At 43.1% G+C, this 25,843-nt stretch overlaps 1 protein-coding gene across 1 annotated transcript in view; it reads right to left on the minus strand.

Annotated features, from left to right (window-relative positions):
* trit1 (tRNA isopentenyltransferase 1) overlaps positions 1-25,843 on the minus strand; it is a 44,115-nt gene that overhangs the window by 13,857 nt on the left and 4,415 nt on the right. The window contains exons 4-9 of the mRNA XM_048612967.1: positions 22,074-22,216; positions 20,032-20,143; positions 14,651-14,760; positions 13,858-13,935; positions 9,331-9,440; positions 4,035-4,152 (exon numbers count right to left, since the gene is read on the minus strand). Of these exons, the coding sequence (XP_048468924.1) occupies positions 4,035-4,152; positions 9,331-9,440; positions 13,858-13,935; positions 14,651-14,760; positions 20,032-20,143; positions 22,074-22,216 (671 nt within the window). The remainder of the gene's footprint in view (positions 1-4,034; positions 4,153-9,330; positions 9,441-13,857; positions 13,936-14,650; positions 14,761-20,031; positions 20,144-22,073; positions 22,217-25,843) is intronic.

Raw genomic sequence — 25,843 nt, forward strand, 5'->3', positions numbered from 1 at the left:
ATGAATGAAACTGATAGCACTACTCCAACAGATGTGACCACGAAACTGAGTGAGTGAGTGAGTGAGTGAGAGTGAACGAATGAATGATAGTAAATAGAACCCACAGATGGATGCAACCATGAAACTAACTAAACAAGAGATAGTAAATAGATTACCAAAACTGTTGGAAACCCAGACTTTTACTTAAAAAAAACTAGATACCTTTTTCTAACTTTAAAATTCTAACCTTGAAAATAACACGGCTAATACCTTTTGAATTATGCAAGAACAAACCAGACAGACACTGAAGAAGGGTCTAGGCCCGAAACGTCAGCTTTCCTGCTCCTCTGATGCTGCTTGGCCTGCTGTGTTCATCCAGCTCCACACCTTGTTATCTCAGACAGACACTCCAATCTCATTAAAATAACCATTAACAATCAGCAATAACCGGTAACATTTAGCAAATATTTAAACCATCTCCGATTTCCTGCAAAACGGTTCTTGTACAATATCTACTGCTTAGCACTCAACTGTTAGAATGTATGCTTAACTTCTGTATAAAATAGCTGCTTTTGAGCTATGATTTTGGGGATTCTATTTCGCCCTACATCGTGCTGCTGTGAATGTACAATAAAGAGGCGATTTTCGCCACTCACTGATCCTGGTCATCCTGCTCTTTGAACGCGATCTCACAGGTAAAATTTTAAGGTGAAAAGCAGGAGGTTTACAGGCAATTTGAGGAGAACATTTTTCACTCAGAGGGTGGTGGGGATCCGGAATGCGCTCCCTGGGACGATAATTGAGGCAGGAAATCTCACAACCTTTAAAAAGTACGTGGATGAGCACTTGAAATATCAAAACATTCAAGGCTATGGGTCTAGTGCTGGAAAGTAGGACTAATGTAGATTTAAGAGATAGCAGGAACTGCAGATGCTGGAGAATCTGAGATAACAAGGTGCAGAGCTGGATGAACACAGCAGGCCAAGCAGCATCAGAGGAGCAGGAAAGCTGATGTTTCGGGCTTAGACCCTTCTTCAAAAATGGGGGAGGGGAAGGGAGTTCTGAAATAAATAGGGAGAGGGGAGAGGCAGATAGAACATGGATAGAGGAGAAGATAGGTGGAGAGGAGACAGACAGGTCAAAGAGGCGGGGATGGAGACAGTAGAGGTGAGTGTAGGTGGGGAGGTAGGGAGGGGATAGGTCAGTCCAGGGAGGACGGACAGGTCAAGGGGGCGGGATGAGGTTAGTAGGTAGGAGATGGGAGTGGGGCTTGGGGGGGGGGAGGAGGCAATAGGTGGGAAGAAGGACAGGTTAGGGGGGTGGGGACGAGCTGGGTTGGTTTTGGGATGCGGTAGTGGGAGGGGAGATTTTGAAGCTTGTGAAGTCCACATTGATACCATTGGGCTGCAGGGTTCCCAAGCGGAATATGAGTTGCTGTTCCTGCAACCTTCGGGTAGCGTCATTGTGGCACTGCAGGAGGCCCAGGATGGACATGTCGTCTGAGGAATGGGAGGGGGAGTTGAAATGGTTCACGACTGGGAGGTGCAGTTGTTTAGTGCGAACCAAGCGTAGGTGTTCTGCAAAGCGGTCACCAAGCCTCCGCTTGGTTTCCCCGATGTAGAGGAGGCCACAACGGGAACAGCGGATGCAGTATACCACATTAGCAGATGTGCCGGTGAACATCTGCTTGATGTGGAAAGTCTTCTTGGGGCCTGGGATGGGGGTGATGGGGGAGGTGTAGGGGCAGGTGTAGCACTTCCTGCGGTTGCAGGGAAAAGTGCTGGGTGCGGTGGGGCTGGAGGAGAGTGTGGAGCGGACAAGGGAGTCACGGAGAGAGTGTCCCTCCGGGAAGCAGATAAGGGTGGGGAGGGAAAAATGTCTTTGGTGGTGGGGTCGGATTGCAGATGGCGGAAGTGTTGGAGGATGATGCGTTGGATCCGGAGGTTGGTGAGGACGAGGGGGATCCTGTTTTGGTTGTTATTGCGGGGAGGGGGTCTGAGGGATGTGTTGCGGGAAATGCGGGAGACACGGTCGAGGGCGTTCTCGACCACTGAGGGGGAAGTTGCGGTCCTTGAAAAATGAGGACATCTGAGATTTACGGGAGTGGAATGCCTCATTCTGGGAGCAGATGCGGCGGAGGCGAAGGAATTGGGAACGGGGATGGCCTTTTTGCAGGAAGGTGGGTGGGAGGAGGTGTATTCTCGGTAGCTGTGGTGTCGGTGGGCTTGAAATGGATATCGGTTTCTAGGTGGTTGCCAGAGATAATGTTGATTTGTATAATGTTGATAATGTAGATTTAATGTTGTTTTGACAGTGCAGCCTTTATAGGCCAAAGGGCCTCTTCTCTATTGTATGATTCGAATGAGTTTCTCTTCTGCTTCGTCACTGGTGTCTCTGGTATCTCTCAAGGATTTATGCCTGGACCTCTCCTATTTCTCAACTACGCCTAGGTGAGACTGTCTGAAAACAGTCAGTTTCCACGTGTATGCTAACATCACCCAGCTCTAACTCATCACCATGTCTCTGCTGTCTCTATAATCATCAGCACTGCTTGTACACATACAATACTGAAAGGAATGAAATTTCCACCAATTAAACTGGCAAGTGCAAAATCACTGTCATTGCTCCCCACTACAAAGTCCATTCCCTAGCTATTGACTCCGTCCCTCTCCCTGGCAAAGCTGAGGCTAAACTTGACTACTCAACTTGAAATCATACTTAACCTCAGCGTTGAGCTCGCCAGCACATACCCACACATTAAGTAACGATGCCCAATACTATCTGCAATCACATTGCCCAACCTCACTCACGCAAGCTATCTGCTGCTGATCCCCCATGTGTTACCTCCAGGTTTGACCCTTACCATGCCCTCCTTGCTGGTCTCCCATATTCTATCCTGCATAATCTCGAGCCATCTAAACATCTGCTTCTATATCCAAACTTGTACCTAATATTTATCCATCAGCCCTGTGCTTGCTGACCTACACTGAGTCTCAGTTCAGTGAAGCCTCAATTTTAATACACTTTTACTTCAAAATCCTTCCATGATCTCCTACAACCCTAGAACTTGGATATCTGCTCCAATTTTCATACATCCCTGATATAAACCATTCCATTGGCAGCTGTACCATTAGCTCTGCCTTAAGTTCTGGATTTAACTCCTTGTACTTTTCCCTCCATCTCTCTCGCTAACTTTGCCTTAAAATCTCATATTTGGTCATTTACCCCAGTGACTCCTGATGTGGCTTAGGGTGATTTTCTATTTCAGAATACTTTTATCAAACACACTTTGATATACTACTAAACAAAATACCAGTATATGCTATTTACTAGAGGCACCAGGTAAATGAAAGTTGTCAGTGTAGCACTGAGGTTTTCTCAACATTGATGTCTACAATTCAGACCGGGTTCCTGCCCATTGCCAATCTGGGATAAGTTCGATCATTTATGTTGGGAACTGGCACGTATGCCGGTACTGAAGTCAATTAGTGTCAGGATGTAGTAAATGGGAAGTGACCAACAATCAACTTCCCAATACACTATTGACTTTCTTCTGTTTTCTGTTTGCCATGCAGGCTGGATGTCAATAGGGTGAAGTAGAGTCACTTTCCAACCTCATACACAGGTAGATATTGCCCAAAATACCAAGGAAAGAGTGAAATAAGAAGAGAAACTGCTGGAGAAATTCAGCATGTCTGGCAACTTCTGTGGAGAGAAAAGAGTTAACGTTGAGAGCCCAGTAGCCTTCTTCAGGAATCAGTCCAAAATGTTAACTTTTTTCTCTCCACAAAAGCTGAGTTTCTCCAGCTATTTCTGTGTTTATTTCAGATTTCCAGCATCTGCAGTTCTTTGTTTAAGAATGAACATTAGTCAAAGAGAAAAAGATTAATAATAAGGAGAGCACCAAACACTCCTACTCTATATGGGGTAAGTATCAGATGATAGTGTTACTAAATTGTCTCCACTCAAAGTTCCACCAGAGAGATAGACAGACTCCCCCTCATACCCTTAACTCTGCTCATTCATTTTGAAACATAATTACAACTAATCCTTACCCTTCCATTCCCGGTCACCCAGGATGATCTTGTCACACAATTCACACACATGCCGCTTCCTCTTCTCCTCATTTTGGTCACATTCCATGGTTAAAGGCAACACTGGGGGCTCCTCTCCCTGAAAACAAAGAGAGCAGCATTCAAGTAGAAAGTGAAGTGTGTTATGGACCAGACCAGACCCCCTCAAATATTTTAAGAAGGTAGCCTAGACCTTAATGTTTTCTTATTTTAAAGGTAGATGTGAACTACCATGTTCCAGATGCAATGCAACTGGTCAAACTACTCGATGTGAAACAAAACACAATTTATTTAAACACTATAATTAAAATACACACAAAAGAAAGAGGAACTTAGAATACCTTAACTATTGAAAAACTTAACCGAATAGTAGATACAGTACCTATTATTAATTAGGTGTTCCAATATAGTAACATCCCACAAACACACACCTTAGCAAAAAGGAAAACTCAGACACAGATTCTCACATGCATTTCTCCAATCCAGGAAGACAAAACATCAAGAGAAAATTCAGAGAAAGTGGCAGTTAGGTGACATTCACTGAAAACTACAACAAAACTGGAAAGAGATAGTAGGAACTGCAGATGCTGGAGAATCTGAGATAACAAGGTGTAGAGCTGGATGAACACAGCAGGCCAAGCAGCATCAGACGAGCAGGAAGGCTGACGTTTCGGGCCTAGACTCTTCTTCAGAAAGGGTTCTTCAGGCTGGTTCCATTGTTCCAACTTTAAAAAAATCCCTAAGGCCTCACAAATTGTTTACTTAGAGACAGCTTGCTGCCTCTGCCTTACAACCTCTCTTTACAAAAAGCAGGACAAAATAACCTCTTAAAGTGACAGCATCATTACAAGTGCAAACACTGGGGGATCTACATCAAATGTCAACACAGCATCTTACAATCACTGAGTTGTATAAAACTATCAGCTTTCATCAAACTGAGACATTACTTCTAACAGGACTGGACAGGTAGATGCAGGGAGGATGTTCCCGATGGTGGGTGTGTCCAGAACCAGGGTTCACAGTATAAGGATTTGGGGTAGATCATTTGGGACAGAGATGAGGAGACATTTCTTCACCCAATGAGTGGTGAGCCTGTGGAATTCATTACCACAGGAAGTAGCTGATGCCAAAACATTGAATGTATTCAAGAGGCGAATACATATAGCACTTAGAGTGGATGGGATCAAAGGTTATGGGAAGAAAGCAGGGTTAATCTATTGAGTTGGACGATCAGCCATGATCATGAAGAATGGCGGAGTTGGCTTGAAGGGCCGAATGGCCTCCTCTTGCTCCTATCTCCTATGTTTCTATGTTAATAATCTATTTTGAAGAGTCCTATAGAATCTGTATCTGGTTACAGAGAACGCACCACAGGTCAAGAGAATAGTTAATAAATCATATGGTGTTTTGAAGCTTCACCAACAGAAACAAAACAAGTGACAATAGGCACTGGTTCAGCCTCAGCTTGTGAATACTGTGTCCACTTCTGGACACTGCACCTTCTGAAGGATGTAAAGACATTAGAGAGGCAGCAGAAAAGATTCACAAGAATGGTTTCAGGGATGAGAAACTTCAGTTGCATGGATAGACTGGAGGCATTGGCACTGTTTGCCTTGGAGAAGAGAAGGTTGAGGTTGAGAGGGGGCTGGGTTCAGTTGATGGGGAGAAACTCACATTGGTGGGAGGATTGAGGGCTCAATGCTCAGGTTTAAGGTAAATAACAAAATAAAATGAATACAGAAAGAGGTTTTCCCTGCAGTGAGTGATTACCACCTACAGTCTACTGCCTGAGGTTCAATCGAGGCTTTCAAAAGGGACTTGAATTATTATTGAAAAGGAAGTGTGCATGGCTATTGGTGGGGTGGGCTAAACGCGATTAGGTGAATTTCCCTTCAGACAGTCAGCTCAAATACAATGGACCAAATGGCCTCCTCCTGTGCAGTTCATGATTCTATGAGCAGAGTCAGGGGATAGCTGTAATATTCAGAGAATGAAAAGCTTGAATTTACGTAGTACCTGTCACTACAACAGGATGTCTACAACTGCTTTTGCAGTGCCGGAAATGCAGCCTGCTGTGTTCACATTAGCTGCTGTCACAACACTGCTAATAATCAGACAAAACAATTCAGAGAAACTTAGCAGGTTGGCCAGCCTCTGTGAAGACAGAAACAGAGTTTACGCTTTGGCTCCAGTGACGCTACATTATTTGTTCTGAAGAACAGTCACTGAAAAACAAATCTTTTACACAGAGGGTGGTGTGAATGTGTGGAATGAACTTCCTGAGGAAGTGGTGGGTGTGCACAATTACAATGTTTAAAAGACACTTAGATAAGTACATGAATAGGAAAGGCTTGGAGGGATATGGGCCAGGATCAGGCAGGTGGGACTAGTTTAGTTTGGGATTATGTTTGGCAATGGACTGGTTGGACCAAAGGATCTGTTTCCATGCTGTATGACTCTATGACTCTATTGACTCTGTTTTCTCTTCACAGATGCTGTTTTTCTCTTTTTGTTTGATTTCCAGCAACCGTCATTCTTGGTTTTAGTAATTTTGATTCAGGGATAAATATTGACCAGAATGGAGACATTCCCTGCTCTTTGAATAGTACCATGAGATTTTTTTGCATCTAACCGAGTAGGCTGACAGTGTCTCAGATTAAAGGTTTTATTGGATTTAATGTACATTTAAAGTAATATAAATATTAAATACAGCGTGTGTAGGGCACTGCAGACAAGTAACCGTGGAAAATTAAAATGTAAAAATGCACAACAGGAAAATAATGAGTTAATTCACAGAATCATATAATCCCTACAGAGCAGAAGCAGGCCATTCAGCCCACTGAGTCCACATGGGCCCTCTGAAGAGCATCCCAACCAGAACGATGTCCCCCTAACCTTATTCCCTGTAATCCTGCATTTCCCATGACTAATCCACCTAACATACACATCTTTGGACTTTGTTGGCAGTAAGGAGGACTACAAATTCTAGGAAACAGAAAAAGAATAATTAAACAGTCAGTTCACAACAGAAGAGTTAGAAAATTGAGTTGTGAGCAGAAGAACAGGGCAGGGGAAAAATTCAGTGGGTGGACTGAATGAGTGGCCAAAAGATTCCATTATCCATGAAATTATCTGGGAATTAAAGCACAAAAACATGACATTCAGGCCAATGTTTAGCCAATTTTATACTCCAGACAAGACTCCTTTAGGATCCTGAGGGGTCTTGACAGCGTACATGTGCAGAGGTTGTTTTCTCTTATGGGAGAATCGAAAAGCAAGGGTTTCCCCATTTACAGAGATTTCACATATAGTTTTGAGAGTTGTGATTCTGGGACTCTTTTCCTGAAAAGGTAGTGAAAACAGAGTCCCTGAATATTTTTAAAGGCAGAGGTAAATACGATTTTTGTTAAGCAAGGGGGTAAAAAACCATCAATGGTAGACAGCAATGCAAAGGTAACAGTCAGCAGTTAAGGGCATAGCAGCATTGTACAGTGCACAGTTTCTCTGAAAACAACTTCAGTAAGAGGTAAACTAAAATGAACAATGAAGTTAAGGAATGGTAACTTTTCAGAAGCGGTAATTCAAAGGTTAACAGCGCAAGCATAGTTCAGAAACTACGGGAACAGAGTTCGTAACTACGATACTGATTTAACTAAAGGGGAGCAAAGAGTTGCCGTTTATAAGTCTATCAATGCTACAATAATGATTAAAAAGAAGAGCTCTAAACCTTGATCACTTTCTTCACCTGAATGGGTTCAAGGCCAAATCTTGGCGTTAAGAGTATGAGAGGAGATGAAAGGGCAAAAGTTGGAAAACACAGTACAAATCAGGCTGTGGGAACCCGCTGCAGCTAGAAGTTATTTCTGCAGTTGCAACAGAGTTGGACATTTGAGTGAATCCACGAGAATATTGTCTGTGTAACAATACAAACTGTACAACTGAATGACCATAGTCTATGTCAGTCCATAACTACATTAACGTAAATGACCCAGGCTTGCTAGAAAACTATAATTGATTGTGGGAATTTGTGTGCCATCTTCAGGAATGCATGATCCCCTTGTATATGCTGAAATAAACCGGTGAACAAAGAAACCAGAGTCTCATCAAACCACTGCGGGTGAGGAGGGTTGTCGTACTCCCACTCCAAGACGGAAACGTGGGTTCAACTACCTGCAATAATATCTTCTGTATTTCTATTCTATTTGCAAGTTTATTTGTTATTCTAAAGACCTGTATCAATTTGAATGTTCATATATTGTCTTGCGCCAAGTCCCATCAGATAGCCAAAGGGTTTGTCTTTCTTTAGCCTGCACTTGGACAGAGCTATCAGATTATTCACATTCCTCTGCAAATCTGCCATTTATGCATTTATTCATTTCCATTTTGAAACTTATAATTAAATCTGTTTCCACTGCACTTACAGGGAGCGCATTCCAGATCACAATTCATTGTAAAATCTTCCCTTCAAGTTGCCTTTAGTTCTTTTCAAAAAGATCTTCCATCCCTGATGTTTGGGTTTGGCTTTTCTGCCATTCAAATCAGCTGCTCCTAGTTTTCACCATCAAGACTCTCCATGACTTGGAACATCTCAATCTCCTCCAGTCTCCACTGCTCTAAGAAGAACAATCCCATTTTCCCAGTTTCTGCAGTCTTTCCACAGAACTGAAATCTCTTGACCCAAGCACCATTCTACTAAATATCTCTGCGCCCACTTTCTTCCCAAAGTCTGATGCCCAGCATTGGAGATGATACTTCAGAAGAGGCCAAATCACTACTTCAGAAAGGTTTAACACAATATCCTTGCCTTTTTCACTCTTAAAAAAACCAAGGCCTCTTCCAATTTTTTTTAAAAAAAGTCTTTTTTTCTTTCGGGTCTATTCCTGTATAAATGAGTCTGACCAATTTGCTGCTGTCCCTACGGCTCTGCCACTGATGCAGCACTTTTAACGGAGTAGTCAAAGTTGACCGAGCGTGTTCTGGGCTTTTCAATTTCAACTGTCAGCTCAGTGTACAAGACACAGGATGCGGAGATAATGAGAGTGAGGCCTTTTCATCAAGTTTGTTTCCTTCTTATATTTAACTCTTTATTTTTGATTCTGTGGGCCCAATGCTTTCTTTACTCCCTTCTTCAATATATTTTCCTGTTGAGAGAGTCAGGCAGTTACAGCAAATGTTGCAGGGTTTAAACAGTTCAGGGAAGAACGTGTGGAATGATGGGTCAGCTGAAACAGAATGCTTTGTACTTTGTTCATCAAACAATGCCTCTTGTGCTCTGTACCTTTAAGCAGCTTTCAAGGATCTGCATTGCAGGATGCAGCACGGTTTCCTCCCATTTGCTCACATCAGTCACATCCAGACCATATACAGGAGGAACATTAGCTCCTGGCCCTTGGAAACAAAATGATATAAAAGTAGTCAGAGAATGTCTGTAGTCATCTCACAGGACAGGCCTCACACGGCTAACATTTGCTAGTTTTAAACTTATCCCTTTCCAGTTGCTAATGTGAGGAACACAGGAATAGTTCATTCAGCCATCACACCTGCTCTGTCATTCGGTACGACCATGACTGATCGAATACTTCAATGCCTTTTACTCTACCATCCACATAACCCCGTATGCCAATGGTAATCAGAAATCTATCAATCTCTATACTCAAAGAACAGACCGTCCACAACCCTTCGAGGTAGAGAATTCCAAATGTTCACAACCTCGGAGTAAAAACATTTTGCCATCTCAGACCCAAGTGCCACCCTCCTTATTTATAAACTGTGTGCCCCTGGTTCTAGACACCCAAACTAGGAAACTTTCCAGTCTGGTCCATCTTCATTGCACTCACTCTATGGCAATAATACCTTTCCTGAGATAAAGTGATCAAAACTGCACACACTACTCTATTCAAGCTCCTATACAATTGAAGTAAGACTTCTTTGCAGCTATATTCAAATCTTCTTGTACTGAAGGCTAATACCCCATTGGCCTTCTTAATTGCTCACTGCACCTGCACATTAACCTTCAGCTAGGACACCGACGGTCCTTTGTAAATCTACACTTTCCAACCTTTCATCATTTAAGAAATAGTCTGCACATCTGTTCCACCTACCAAAGTAGATAACCTCACATTGTTCCATGTTATATTCCAGTTCCCTTGTTCTTGTCCAGCCAGTAAGCCTGTCCAAATCCTCTTGAAGCTGCTTTACATATTCCTCACAACACACACTCCTATTTATCTTTGTATCATCTACAAATTTGGAAATATTACATGTGGACTCCCCTTCCAATTCACTGATGTATATTAAGAACAGCTAGAGCCTGCCAACCCAAGAATGACCCATTTATCCCTATTCTGTTTTCTGTCTGTTAACCAATCATTAATCCATGCCAGTACAGTTATCCCATGTGTTTTAATATTTTTTTTAAAAATCAGTCTCCTGTATCAAATGCCTTCTGAAATTCTAATAACTTGGTATCTTTTCCTTCACCCCATCTATTCACTTAAAAAGGTACACAGATACAATCCACCTGTGCCAGAGGTTTTATCCTCAATTATCTCCTCCCTTTATTTATTTTTTTTGAATTCTTCTGATGCCAGACTGAACTGCTAGTCTCCCTGGAAAAATATTAAGGAAAAGTGGCTATTCAATATTTGGCATCTTGCTGTGATTAACTGAGAGTTGTTGTTAGTATCTCTGTGGATTTTTTCGTTTTGTTCTTGTGTATCTACAGAATAATTTATTTATTTCCATATTCCTTTCTGCTTATCCAGTTTCCTTTAACATTTTTCCTAATATTTTTGCCATTGTCTGCTGTCATCGATTTACTCAGCATCTGTCATTCACTTCAATTTTGTTTTTGATGTTAATCTTTTCTTCACCCATTGTTTTGTTATGGCTGACCTATTCTTGCATTTTAGCAGGATATATTTTTCTGGGCAATATCAATAGTCTAAGTCGTTCCCACTGCTGTCTATTTCTTGTTGCTCAGTAAATCTTTCCAGACTCTCTCTTTCTGAAGCTCTGAAAATCAGCTCATTCCAAGTTATTGCTTGGTCTTAGTTTTACTCAATCTCCAAGTTATGATAATTTATTTCACATTAACAATGAGCAGTCCTAGTACAAACAGTCCATTTAAAACGATCGTAACCTTTACCACTTGTTATCACTTAGCAGAGATCCTACTTTGAGAGCTCACAGAATCACAGAGCACAAAAGATCATTCAGTCCATCATGCCTTTGTTATATTCTACAACAGCTATTCCACTAGTCCCACTGCTACTACTGAAAATGCTTTCACTCCTTTCCACATAGTTAACACCAACCAAAAAAAAAGTCTCGTCTCTGGTAGGCAAGTTATTGGAGAGGATACTGAGGGGCAGGATCAACCAACATTTGGATAGTCAAGGTCTGATTGGGAATAGTCAGCATGGATTTGTGTGCGAGAAGTCATGTCTGACAAATCTTTGAGTTTTTTTGTAAGAGGTAACCAACAGGATAGAGCAGTGGCTGTTGTCTATATGGACTTTAGTAAGGCCTTTGACAAGGTCCCACACGGCAGGCTAGTCATGAAGGTTAGGTCGCATGAGATCCATGGGGAGCTAGCTAATTGGGCTCAAAATTGGCTCGATGGTAGGAAGCAGAGGATGATGGTTGAAAGTTGTTTCTCGGACTGGAGGCCTGTGACTATTGGTGTGCCACAGGGGTTGGTGCTGGGACCTTTGTGTTATTTGTTATTTACATAAATGATCTGGATGTGAATGTACAAGGCGTGATTAGTAAGTTTGCGGATGAAACAAAATTAGTTTGTATCGTTAATAGCGAGGAAGGTTATCAAAAATTAAAGAGGGATCTTGATCAGGTGGGGAAGTGGGCTGAATATTGGCAAATGCAATTCCATACAGATAAGTGATAGGTGTTGCACTTTGGAAAGTCAAACCAAGGTAGGACTTATACAGTAAATGGTAAGGTCCTGAGGAGTGTTGTGCAACAGAGGGACCTAGGAGTACAAATACATAGCTTGTTAAAAGCAGCGTCACAGGTAGACAAGGTGGTGAAGGCGGCATTTAGCATACTGGCTTTCAATGATCGAGGCAGTGAATATAGGAGTTGGGGCGTTATATTACAGTTGTATAAGACGTTGGTGAGGCCGTGCTTGGAGTATTGTGTACAGTTTTGCTCATCCTGTTATAGGAAAGACGTAGTCAAACTGGAAAGTGCGCCAAGAAGATTTACGAGATATGGCAAGAACTAGTAGGCCTGAGTTATAGGGAGAGGTTGGCCAGGACAGGACTTTATTCCTTGGAAAGTAGAAGAATGAGGGGTGACCTTATTGAGGTGTATAAAATCATGACAGGCATAGATAGGCTAAATGCATATAGTCTTTTTCCCATGGATGGGGAATTGAAAACTAGAGTGCATAGATTTAAGGTGAGGGGGGACAAATTTAAGAAGGACCTGAGGGGCAACTCCTTCACACAGAGTGGTGCATATATGGAATGGGTTGCCAGAGAAAGTGGTTGAGGCAGGTACAATAGCAACATTTAAAAAAACATTTGGATAGTACATGGATGGGAAAGGTTTAGAGGGATATGGACCAAAAGCGGGCAATTGGAACTAGCTGAGTAGGCACCATGGTCAGCATGGACCAGTTTGGGCTGAAGGGCCTGTTTCCATGCTGTACTACTCTATGGCTTTATGACTCTGCTGCAATTCTCATTATTGATTTCCTCCAATTAGTCTCAGCCTACTCTGATTTGAAATGGAAATTTCTACATATCTCAGTTTGGAATACTAGTGCAGAAACTACCAGTTAATTGGAGTGCATCAGTTAGGACTACACACATCAATACAAATTTTGAATAGGCATAAATGGTCTTTAATAGCACAAAAGGAGCTGACTCATAACAGCAGGATATGGACAGACTGGTTAGGTGGGGTCATCAGTGGCAAATGGAACTCAATCCAGATAAAAATCGAGACGATGCACTTGGGCAGGACAAACAAGGCAAGGGAATACATGTTGAATGGTAGGACTCTGGGAAGCACCAACAATCAGAGGGCCTTGATGTGCACGTACACCAGTCCCTTCAGATATCAGTACAGGTGGATAAAGTGTTTCAGAAGGCATATGGGATATTTACCTTTATTAGCTGAGGCATAGAGTTTAAGAGAAGGGAGGTGAAGCTGGAACTGTTTAAAACATTAGTTTAGACCACAGCTAGAGTATTGTGTGCAGTTCTGGAATCCACATTATAGGAGGGAAGTGACAGCAATGAAGAGGGTGCAAAGAAGATTTATCAGTATCTTGCCTGGGCTGGAGAATTTTGGTTATGAAGAGTGATTGGCCAGACTGGGTTGTTTTCCTTAGAGCAGAGATTGACAGGTGACATGTTTGAGCTGTATAAAATCATGAGGGGCATACATAGGGTAGACCGGAAGAAACATTTCCCCTCAATGGAGGGATCAATGACTAAGGGTACTGACTGGAGGGAAAGAGTAATAGATTTTGAGGAGATGTGAGGAAAAGTATTTTCACCAGAGTATCATAGGAATCTTGCACTCACTGCCTGCAAGGGTGGTTAAGGGAGAAACACATGTAACATTTAAGGAGTATTTGGATGTGCACTTGTGATGCCAAAGCATACAAGCAATGGGCCAAGTGCTAGAAAATGGGATTAGAATAGTTAGGCAGTTGTTTATGATTGGCATGGATGCGATGGGCTGAAAGGTCTTTTTCTCTGCTGTAGATCTCAGAGTCTATATCCTAACCAGGCCCAGTGGTTTGTTCTTCAGTTCTCATTCTGCTACTTACTTTTTAGGAAACGATTGCGGACCCATTTGTTTTGCTTCCTTGCATAACGCTTTGTGACTTGTTTGAGTGCAGCAATACCTGCCAGGGAAAGACATGGTGTTATCAGAACAGTCACACACTCCCTCACTGTCCAAACACTGCAGAGACAGAATCAGCAGTGTGCAAATACGTTCTTCCAAGTCCCAAACAAACACAGCTAAATCCTAACTGCAGAGATCCTACATCAGCTTCAGTACTCATGTGCTATGCTCAATGATTGCTGCCACTGAGATTTGACTCAGTCAGTACCACTCCTGACATGAAGTATAGGATTCACTCCAGTACTGAACCCACAATCTAGTGCAGCACTGCCGTTAGAGATGCTGCCATGTGGATGACGATGTTGCTCTTGGCTGACTACACACTCAGGAAATACAGCCTGGGCAATTCATGTGGACTGCAGTACTGCAGATAGAGGACAGGGAAATCTGTAAACTCCCAGTGCTCTCCTGTTTCCCATTTAACACAGGCAAAGTAATGTGCCTGATATCTAACTGATATCATTGAGCCACATCATGGCTGATGTTAACAACTATCCTCATGCACACACAACAAAGCATGTTAGTGTGAGAGGCAACATCCAGTTTGCCTCAGGGTTCATCTGCAACTCCCATGTAACATGCAGCCCAAGCCAGTAACGGTGTTCAAAATCCATTCCCCAGTTAAGCTTTCCTCAGTTCATCACTCAAATAGAAGCTACGTTACCAAATCCAGTATTCCACTACACCTGGTATATCAGCTTACACATTGTTACCTTGGTTCAGCAGCTTTTCCCTAGTCTCACTGCAGCTGCTGTTTGAGGTCAGATATTCGTGGAATTCCTTGAATCCAATGGACTGAAAGATGCCATGTTGGTAGTCCTGGCTGTGTCCCAATGGAAAAAGATCCAGACACAAGAGTTAATCAATAATCTGCCAATTAACAAAACAAAAAGGACAGTGCAGCAGAATGATTCATAAAATGCACAGTTTTCGAGGACTACAGACACATGCTTTTGATCACTGGTATGGAGAAACACCTCTCACGTAATCTCTCCTTGCTAGAGAAGGAGAAATATTCACAAATCATTCAATGGCTTATAATTTTATGGTTCTGGAGCACAAAAACGCAGTGAAAGTTGAGCAGGATGTGAGGCTGTTCACAAAGAGACGTATTCAAGTCTCCAATGACCCATGCAGATTGGGCTGATTTCTTCAGTTTACAATACTCCAATGTTCCTAATTTCTTTTTCATGAAGCCAGTTTGTGAGAGCACTGTCATCACCTAAAACTCTAAACTACAGCCCTCAACTGTTTTGTAAGAACAGAAGTAGGTCATTCAGCCCTTCAAATCTGCTCCACCATTCAATGAGATCATTCCTGATCTGATAATCCTCAAATTGATGTTCCTGCCTTTTCCCTGTAACCTTTGATTCCCTTAGTGATTAAAAATCTGTCAATCTCAGCCCTGAATGTACTTAATGACCCAGCCTTGACTGCCCACTGTGGTAAAGAATTCAACAGCCTCAGAAAAAATCTTCTGTCGTACATGAGTGACCCCTTATCGAGTGATGATGCCCTCTGGTCCTAGACTCTCCCACAAGGGGAAACAAACTCTCTGCATCTACCCTATTCTAAATTCTAAAGGAGTACAAGCTCATGTACTCAATCACTCCTCATACCCAGAATCAACATAGTGAACCTTCTGTGGTCTGCATTCAATGCCAGTATATCTTTCCTTTGAAAACAAAAGGCCAGTAGTCCAATTGCCTTCCACCTATTTTTGTGTCATCCACAACACTGGCTATTCACTTCCCTTATCCAAGTCATTAATATACACTGTAAATAACTTTGGCTCTAGCACTGATCTCTGTGGCACTCCACTAGTTACAGGCTGTCATCCTGGAAACACCGCACTCCACCGCACCCCCCCCATCCCAACTCTGTCTTCTGTTAGTCAATTCTCTATCTGTTCTAACATACTACTCCCAACCCCATGGGCCTTTATCATATTAAGTAGCCTAAAGTCCAGTACCTTACCAAATGCCTTTTGGAAATCCAAATATGTTACATCGATTGGTACAACTTTATCTATCCTACTTGCTTCTTTCTTAAAACTAACAAATTTGTCAGAAATGATTGCCTCTTCATGATGCTGTACTGACTCTGCTTGATTACGTTGTGTATTTTTAAATGCGCTGCTACTGTATTCCTTATAATAGACACTAAACTTTTCACAATAGATGTTAAGCTAACTGGTCAGTAGTACCTGTTCTTTGTCACCCTCCCTTTTTGAATATAGATGTTGTATTGACAGTTTTCCAATCCTCTGGGACTTCTTCAGACTTTAAGAATTCTCCAGAATACTGAGAACAGTGTGGATAGAGTGGACATGGAGAAGATGTTTCCACTTGTAGCACAGACTAAGACCTGAGGACACTGCCTCAGAGTGAAGGGACAACCCTTTAGAATTGAGATGGAGAGGAATTTCTACAGCCACAGGATGATGAATATGTGGAAATCATTGCTGCAGAAGGCCACGGAGGCTAAATCATTGTGACTGAAGTTGATAGGTTCTTGATTAGTAAGGGTATCAAGGGTTACAGGGAGAAGGCAGGAGAGTGGAGTTGAGAAACACATCAGCCATGATCAAATAGCAGAGTAGACTCAATGGGCCGAATGAATTCTGTTGCCAAATCTTACGGTTTTACGAACTGATGCAAAATATTTATTCAACTCCTCTGCCATTTCATGGTTCGTACATGATTACTTCCCCAGTCTCATTCTCTAAGGGGTCTGTGCTCACTGTAACTTCCTTTTTATATATTTAAAGATAGATACCATCCATTTGCTGTCCATTTTTTATATTACTTGCTAGTTTGCCCTCATGGTATATTTTTTTCTTTTTGTTTTGTCATTTGTCTTTTGTTGGCTTTTAAAACTTTCCCAATCCTCTGGTTTACCACTAATCTTTGTCATACGTTGTATGTTTTTCTTTCAATTTTATACCAGCCTTAACTTTATTGGTTAATCATGAATAGTTCACCCACTTCCTAGAATCCTTCTGCCTCGCTGGGACAGAACTTTGTTGGGAGTCATTACTACACTCAGTCCTTGTTATTCGAGAGAGATAGGGGCATGGACTTCCTGCGGGTGAGAGAGACGTGAATACCAACTTTGCCCTCTCCTACGAACCGCGAAAGACTGCATGATGTTTACCAAGGCAAACTGCACGTGGAACTGGACAGGACAATAAGAAAAAATTGAGATGGGATCTGGGGTTGACCTCACGAGTGTGAAGCTCCAGGGTGAAAAACTCCTTGATGTGCTTAAACATGTTACAATTTTCCTCAACTGTCTTTCTTGCTAAACATCTGTTGCAGCCCACTCCAGCCAACTCTGATCTCATCCCTATGTCCAAAGTCTATAAATGTGTAGATTAGGGTGGATTGGCCATGCTAAATTGTGCACAGTGTCCAGATATGTGCAGGTTAGGTGGATTAGCCAATGGGAAATGCAAGGTTACAGGAATTGGATAGCGGGGGTGCTCTTCGGAGAAGCAGTGTGGATTCACTGGACTGAATGGTCTGTTTCCACACAGTAGGGATTCTATGATTCTATGTAATTCCCCCTATTTAAATTGACAGAGGTTTATAATAAGACTTAGATGTGAACATTTATGGTGGAAAATGTAAGTGTTGGTGGAAGAAGTACAAGTGCAGCCACTATCACAGCAAATATCATTTCCTTGTAAATAGCTAAGTTAAATCAGACTAAATAAAGGAAGTTCACCCATTCCAAAATTTATTATCCCAGAATATGGCAATTGGGAAGAAACAGCTGTCATGGTATGGAAGGTTGGAGTTATAAAAAAAGGCTGGAGAGGCTGGGGCATTGTTCACCAGAGTGTAGGAGGTTGAGAGGTGACCTTATAGAAGTTTCCAAAATAATAAGGGGTACAGACAGAGTAGCTGGTAGTTGTCTTTTCCCTAGGACATGGGATTTCAAGTCTAGGGGGCACAATTTCAAGGTGAGAGGAGAGAGGTTTAAAAAGAGACATAAGGGGCAATTTTTGTTTTTTACAGAGGCTGGTTCACTTATGGAATGAACTTCCGGAGGAAGTAGTAAATGTGGGTACAATTACAATGTTTAAAAGACATTTGGATAAGTACATAAAAAGGAAAGGTTTGGAAGGATATGGGCCAGAAGCAGGCAAGCCGGACTAGTTTAGTTTGGGATTATGGTTGGCGTGGGCTGGTTAGACTGAAGGGTCTCTTTCCGTGCTGTATGACTCTATGCTTCATAACTTAAGGAGTTAGAGTGAAAAAAAACTGGTCAGAAGATCAAAAAACATTCAGGAAAGGGAATGCATTTAACTTGCAAACGACAGCCTGGCTCTTCTTAAAATAGTCGGGATTTATCACGAGTCCACAAGACAAGAGAAAGTTGGTCAACAGACGCAAAGGTGAAATCAAATAGTCAGCATGTATTTGGAAAAGGCACCTTGTATCTAGCTAAATGATTTGGATAAACTGAGGAAATCAGAGTGTCCAGAGGCAGTGACATTTACCTAAATGGGCGCTTAAGTGATAGGATGAAAACTGAAGCAGGTGGTGCTGAAGGAAGAGATAACAAGGTGTAGAGCTGGATGAACACAGCAGGCCAAGCAGCATCAGAGGAGCAGGAAGGCTGACGTTTCGGGCCTAGACCCTTCTTCAGAAATGCAGGAAGGATTATTGGATGGACAGAAGTGGTGAGGAAACAAAAAGCAAAAAAAGGAAGTAAATTGATTGGCCAAAATTATTAGAGAGGAAAACTCAATAGTTTCAAATATTACTTTTAGAAACCTAAACAAATAAACAAATATGCACAGATGCAGCTCCTTCCACCACCCAACACCATCTCAAAGTGCTCACAGCCAATGAAAGTACATTTAAGGTGCTGCGATTCAAGAAATTTGCACACACAGGATCACAGAACAAGCAACAAAATAAATCATTGGATCATCAGCTTTAGGTGTTGGATAACTAGTTGTGAAAATTCGGTACCATTTGTGACACCCTCAGATACTGAATCAGTCCCTGTCCATCTGCAGTACGTCTGGGACAACATCCTGGCCTCAACTGATATGTGCAAATGACATGCACATCACACAAGCTCCAGTCAATGACTATCTTCAACAAGAGAATCTGACCATCCCCCCCTTGATGTTCAATGGCAATACCATTGTTGAAGCCCCTGTCGACATCCTGGGGGGATTACCTTCCACCAAAAACTGAACTTGACCAGTTGTATAAATAGTGGCTACAACAGCAGGCCAGAGGCTTGACATGCTGCAGCGAATGACTCAATGCCCGACTTGCTAAAGCCTGTCCAATATCTACAAGGTACAGGATAGGAACGTGATGGAACACAACTTGTCAGGATAGGTGCAGCTCAAACGAGAGTGAAGAAGCTCAACACCATTCAAGACAAAGCATCCCGTTTGATTGGTACCCCATCCACCACCTTCAACATTCACTCCCTCCAGTCTTCACACAGTAGCAGCATTCTGCACCATCTGCAGGACGTACATGCAGCAACTCATGACTCACCAAGGCTCATTCGACAGCACCTCCCAAACCTGTAATCTCTACCATCCAGAAGGACTAGGGCAGCAGATACATGGAAACACCACCACCTGCACGTCCCCTTCCGAGCCACTCACCATCTTGACTTGGAAATATTGTTGTTACTTCAGTAACTGGCTCAAAATCGCAACACTCCCTCCCTAACGGCATTGTGGGAGCACCTACACCAAGGATTGCAGCGGTTAAGAAGATGGCTCACCACTATCTTCTCCAGGGCAATTAGGGATGGGCAATAGAGATTGGTGTTGTCAGCCACGGTCATTCACCAATGACAAATAAACAAAGATATGTTCAAGAATAGGGAGACCTACTAGAATAGTTATCCTTAAAGGGGTAAATGGACAACACAAGAGGCCCTAGTCAGTATGGAGAGAACATTAGAAAGCAGGCCTGAAATAAGAGAAATGAATGGTAGGGGTGTATGGGCTGGTAAGGATGGAGACAGTCTGGAATTGTAATCCTCCTCTAGCCTTCCAGCATTTCTCACAAGACAGGGTTTTCTTGCTGAACTATGTCTGTGACCAGACCTGTTCTCGGCTATCTTCTGCTGGTTGTATCGAGTATGAAAACCCATCAGCTCTTCCAGAAGGCCTGCAGCCAGCATTTCATCGACTCGACGATCCAAACGCTCATCAAGGACTGGAGTCAGAAAGTGAAGAGACAGAAAGTGAAGAAACGTAAGATTTGCGACATTCTGTGAAGAGTTTACAATAAATTATTGCGCAAGAGAAAAAAACCAAATGAGTCGACAAATTAAACACTCAATCCTCACACCAACAGAATTAGTTTAAACATCTAACTGTATCAACGCGAACTCTGCTACTTTCAGGGCAATCCCCATTTTCTCTCCACAGTTCCCTGCCTTGATCCTCTAATTACCTAGTGCTCCTGTGCTCACTGATTTACATTGGCTACCAAGTTAAGTTTAACCTTAATATTCTCCTCCTGGTTTTCAAATCTCTCTACGGTCTCACCTCCCCACTTCTTTCTTCCCCAAATCCCTCTGATCAAAACTCAGGAGTTTGTTATGCATGTCCAGTTCTGGTCTCATGTATCCCCAACTTTCATTGCACCCCTGGGGACCAAACCTAATAGGATAAATACTTGTAATAGAAACTCTTGCAGTGAAAACTGCTGGTAAGTGGAAGGAATTAGAAAGCTCTCCCAGGATTGTCACAGACAAAATGGATCAAACAGTTTGCTTGTGCTGTATAATTCTTTAAACTCCCAAAATGGTGATAATGGACTAGCAAGGGTTATAATTATTGAATATATACTGTTTGTATTAGGATGTTTCATGTTAAATAAATCTCATTATTTTGTCATAATTTAAAGTAAAATTCAAACAGAGACAAGACAGACAAAGTAACACACTGGAATAAAGCTGATTTTGAAAGGATGGGAATAAAACGGGAAAATTAATTGCAAAATTCTACTGATAAAGACAGAAAAGCAGAGGGAAATAAATAGACTCCAGAAGAAATATGTTCTGCTATAAAGCAAGGACAAATGAGGCAGCACTGAGACACAGTGGATGAAGAGAATTAAAACCTAACTAAAAGACATGCAGTAAGTAAATCAGGGATGACAGTCAAAGAGAAAAAGCGGGAGTTTGGGAGACATGGGGTTGGCTGGACTGGGCATGGGGAGGGTGAGGCAGGGGTTGAAGGCTGCAGGGCCTGAGATGAAATCTCACACTGCCACATCAGTCATTAAACAGCTGACCTCTGCAGTCAGCAGTCCCTACAACTGTGTCTCAACACTCTCCTAGGTCGGCTGGCCTGACTTCAGCAGTCACCCCTCTGGAGCTATTCCTGTCCTCCAGATCCTACCTGTTGCTCCAGAATAGCCCCCTTGCTATATCTGGGTGCTCCTTAATGATTTATGAGGACTTGCTGTCCCAACAGGAGCCCTCCCACTGTGACTAACCATTGCTACCATCTCTCAGTGGCCAGCCCCTCAGCCACTCCTCCAGGTACCTGCTGCATGCTGGGATGGGAGAAGCTGCAGCACCCGGGTCTGAAAGGAGGAAGCATCTTTGATTGGAAGATGAGTTGTCTTTCTTTCTCCTAATGCTTCTCCAATCACGGCAGTACACAGAGTTCCAACTCTCTGCAAATCTCTGGGTCAGTCTGATATTATTTTTTAATAAACAAGGAGTGTGCCAGACAGTCGCTGAGAGCAGCCTCGCACTTTTGGCCAGTTTTAAATAAAATTTCCATCACTGACAATCTCTCTTTATTTTTACTTACCTTTCCATGGGACATGGGCGTCATTGGCAAAGCTAGTATTTCTTGCCCATCTCTAACTGCCCTTTGATCCAAAAGGCTTGCTGGGCTATTTCAGAGGCTCATTAAGAAAACACCACTCACTGGGGCCTGGAGTCACATATTGACCAGACTGGATAACGACAGTAGCTTTTCACTTCTAAAGGACATCAGGTGAACCAGTTGGGCTATTATGACAATCAACAACAGTTTCACGGCCACCACCATGAATGCTGCATGCTTTCACACATTGGTGCAAATTAGAGCATTTAGCAGAATTACTTTTTCACATTTTCTCTTACCTGACAAGTCAGCGTGCAGCCAGAGTATACAAGGCCGTGGAAAGCGCAGCGCTCCTCCGAGGGGTCCTCCTCCTTCCTCCTGGCGCTGTTTCAGTAGAAGTTTGCTGTGGGGAACTCCAAGCTCTTCGTAGACCTGCAGACTTCTGCTCAGAGAAACAAGGCATGTTATTGAATTACCTACAGGCAGGCAAGAAGAGGTCTTTGTTCCTTCAACTAACAGAAAATGCTGGAGAAACTCAGCGAGTTCAAAAAATAGAGGGCATATTTTTCAGGTGAGAGTATAAAGATTTATAAGGGACGTGAGGGGCAACTTTTTCATTTAGAGGGTGGTTTGTATGTGGAATGAACTGCCAGTGGAAGTGGTAGATGCAGATACATTTACTGCATTGAAGCCATTTGGATAGGTACATGGGTAAGAAAGGTTTAGAGGGATATGGGCCAACTGCAGGCAAGTGAGACTAGTTTTAGTTTGGGAAATATAGTCGCCATGGGCAAGTTGGGTCTGTTTCTGTGCTGCATGACCCTAGGATGCTAAGTCTGATAGCATCTGTGGAGGCAGAAACACAGAGTTCTAAAGAAGATTCACGCTGCACTCAAAACATTAACTGTCTTTCTCTCTCCACAGATGCTGCCAGATCCATTGAGTTTCTCCAGCATTCTGTGTTTGTTTCAGTTTTCTAGCATGCTGTGGATGCTGGAAGGAGACCTTTGTCTCCTTCTGTCTGGATATAACCTTAACACACTGAGTCGTTTCCACTTGTGGGAAGGCCAAAGTTAGGTTTCATAAATAGTCACACCAATAAATCAAGCAGGGAATTCAGGGAAAGGTTCTTTATCCAGAGAGTGATTAGAATGTTTTACTTGTTACTACATGAGTACCTAAAGCAAATGTTATTGTTGTATTTCAGGGTAGCTAGATAACCATTGGAGGCGGGTGGGGAGAGAGTAGGAGAGAGCGGAGGTGACTACGTCAAAGAAAGGTGAGAGTAGGCTCTTAAGGAGCATAAACACTGACACAGACCATTTCTGCTAAATCGTCAGTTTCTGTGCTGTATATGGACTATGAGGAGGATAATAATAGATTTCAAAAGGACACAGCCAGACTGATGGAACAGACAAACACGACAAACGAAAATCAATGCCGGGAAGAGTGAAGTGATTGATGTTGGTCAGAAGAACCAAGAGAGGGAGTATAAAATAACAGATGCAACAGCAGAGGACCTGGGGTAAATGTGCAGACATTGTTCAGGACCAGTTGGGGAACATGATTAGGATCCTGAGTAATGGAAACAGGAGCATAACAGGCAAATGGAAAGAGGTTATGGTGAACTTCCCAAATCACTGGGTTGATCTCAACTGCAAAACTGTGCCCAATTCTAGGCACTGAACTTTAGGAAGGATTTGAAAGATTTAGAGTATGGAAAATATTTATGAGAATGATTCTAGGATCAGGGACATCAGATATAAACATAGTTAGAGACAAAAAAAAACTGCAGACGCTGGAATCCAAAGTAGACAAACAGGAGGCTGGAAAAACATCTGGAGGAGGAGAAGTCAACGTTTCAGATACGGTTACAGGGGAAGGTACTGGGCGGGTTGGAGTGGTTGGTGGGACGAACTAAGGAGTGGTGAAGGGAATGGTCCTTGCGGAAAGCAGAAAGGGGTGGGGAGTGGAAGATGCTCTTGATGGTGGGGTCTAATTGGAGTTGGTGGAAGTGTTTGAGGATGATACGTTAGATGCAGAGGCTGGTGGGGCAAAAAGTGAGAACAAGGGGGACCCTATCGTTATTATATTTATGATTCTGAGGCACGGTAGAGGGCTGTCTGGACGACAGTGGGGGGAAAAGAGCATTGTTTGAAATAGGAAGACATCCGGGATGCTTAGGAACGGAACATCTCCTCGTTGGAGCAGATGTGAGGGAGGAATTGTCGGTCTGTAAACTGTCGCCGGAAATGGAAACAGAGAGGTCAAGAAAGTGGAGGGAAGTGTCTGAGATAAGACACTCAAATTCACTTGGTCCATCTCAGGCACCTCCCTCCCCTTTCTTGACCTCTCTGTTTCCATTTCCAGTGACAATGTACAGACTGACGTTTACTATAAACTCTTAGACTCCCATAGCTACCTGAACTACACCTCCTCCCACCCTGTATCCTGCAAAAACTCCATCCCATTTTCCCAATTCCTCCATCTCCGTCGCATCTGCTCCAAAGAGGTGACGTTCCACCCCCAAGCATCCCGGATGTCCTCCTATTTCAAACAATGCTCTTTTCCCCCCTCTGTCATCCAGACAGCCTTCCACCGCACCTCCTCCACTACCTGCTCCGCAGGTCTAAAACCACCCAACTTCCAAACATAATAAACATAGGGTCCCCTTTGTCTTCACTTTCCACCCTACCAGCCTCTGCATCCAACATATCATCCTCAAATACTTCCGCCAACTGCAATTAGACCCCACCACCCAGAACATCTTCCACTCCCCACCCCTTTCTGCCTTCTGCAAGGACCATTCCCTTCACCACTCCTTAGTTTGCACCACACTCCCCACCATCCGCTCCAACCCGCCCGGTACCTTCCCCTGTAACTGTAAAAGATGCTATACCTGCCCACACACCAACTCCCTCACCTCCATCCAGGGCCCTAAACAGTCATTCCAGGTGAGACAAAGCTTCACCTACATCTCCTCCAACCTAGTCTACTGCATCTGGTGCTCCTGATGTGGTCTTCTCTACATCGGTGAGACCAAATGTAGACTAGGTGACCGTTTTGCTGAGCATCTTTGCCTGGCCTGAAACAGACATCCTAACCTCCCCCCCCCCCCCCGACCCCCCCCCCCCCCACTGCCCCTCCGCCATGTCCATCCTCGGCCTCCTCCAGTGTCGCGCGACTCAGAATGCAAATGTGAAGAATACCTCATCTTTTGCCTGGGCACCCTGCAGCCCAGAAGACTCCACACTGAGTTCTCCAATTTCAAATAACCTTCCCATCCATCCCCAGGCTCCCTTTTCATCCCCAGCTCTTTCCTTCTATTCCAGCTTCCAACCGGACTCATCCCTCACATCAACCAACCAGGCCTTACCTCCTACCGGTGTCTACCTATCACCACAATTTTGCTACCCTTCCACTGCACCCCCCCATCACCCTATTTATCTGCAGCTCCCTGTACCCCCAAATCCAGTCCTGAAATGCTTACTTCTCCTCCTCCAGATGCTGCCTGGCCTGCAGTGTTTTTCCAGCCTCCTGTTTGTCTTGTTACAAATATATACTGGTAAAGCTTGGGCTGTTCTCCTGTGTTAAAAAAGCAGAAATTAGATTTGATAGAGATTTGAATGGTCTGGGTGAAGCAGATAGGGAGAAACTGTTCCTATTGTTGGAACTGTCAGAACCAGGGGATGCTGATATTGAGGCGAATGGCAAAAGATCCAAACACAGTACGAGGGAAAAACTATTTTCACACAAGTGCCGAGGTTCTGTAATGCATTGTCTATGTGCGTGGTAGTCGCAGATTTAATCATGGATTTCAGAAAGTTACTTGATAACTATCTAAACAGAAAGGGCCTCAGGGAAAAGGCAGGGGAAAGAGGCCAGGTGAGATGATCTTAGAGAGAAACAGCGCAGTCTCGAAGGGCCAAAACATCTCCCGATGTGCTGTAAACATTGAGATTCCAAATTCTGTGCACTCTAATGTAAAATGGGTCTCTCTCTTATGTTTTATGATAATGACTTGCCTGTTTGAGGCAAAATGCTTCCTTTGACCTGGTGTTGACCAGGG

Source organism: Rhincodon typus, chromosome 27, assembly GCF_021869965.1.
Source record: "Rhincodon typus isolate 14 chromosome 27, sRhiTyp1.1, whole genome shotgun sequence".
Lineage (NCBI taxonomy): Eukaryota > Metazoa > Chordata > Chondrichthyes > Orectolobiformes > Rhincodontidae > Rhincodon > Rhincodon typus.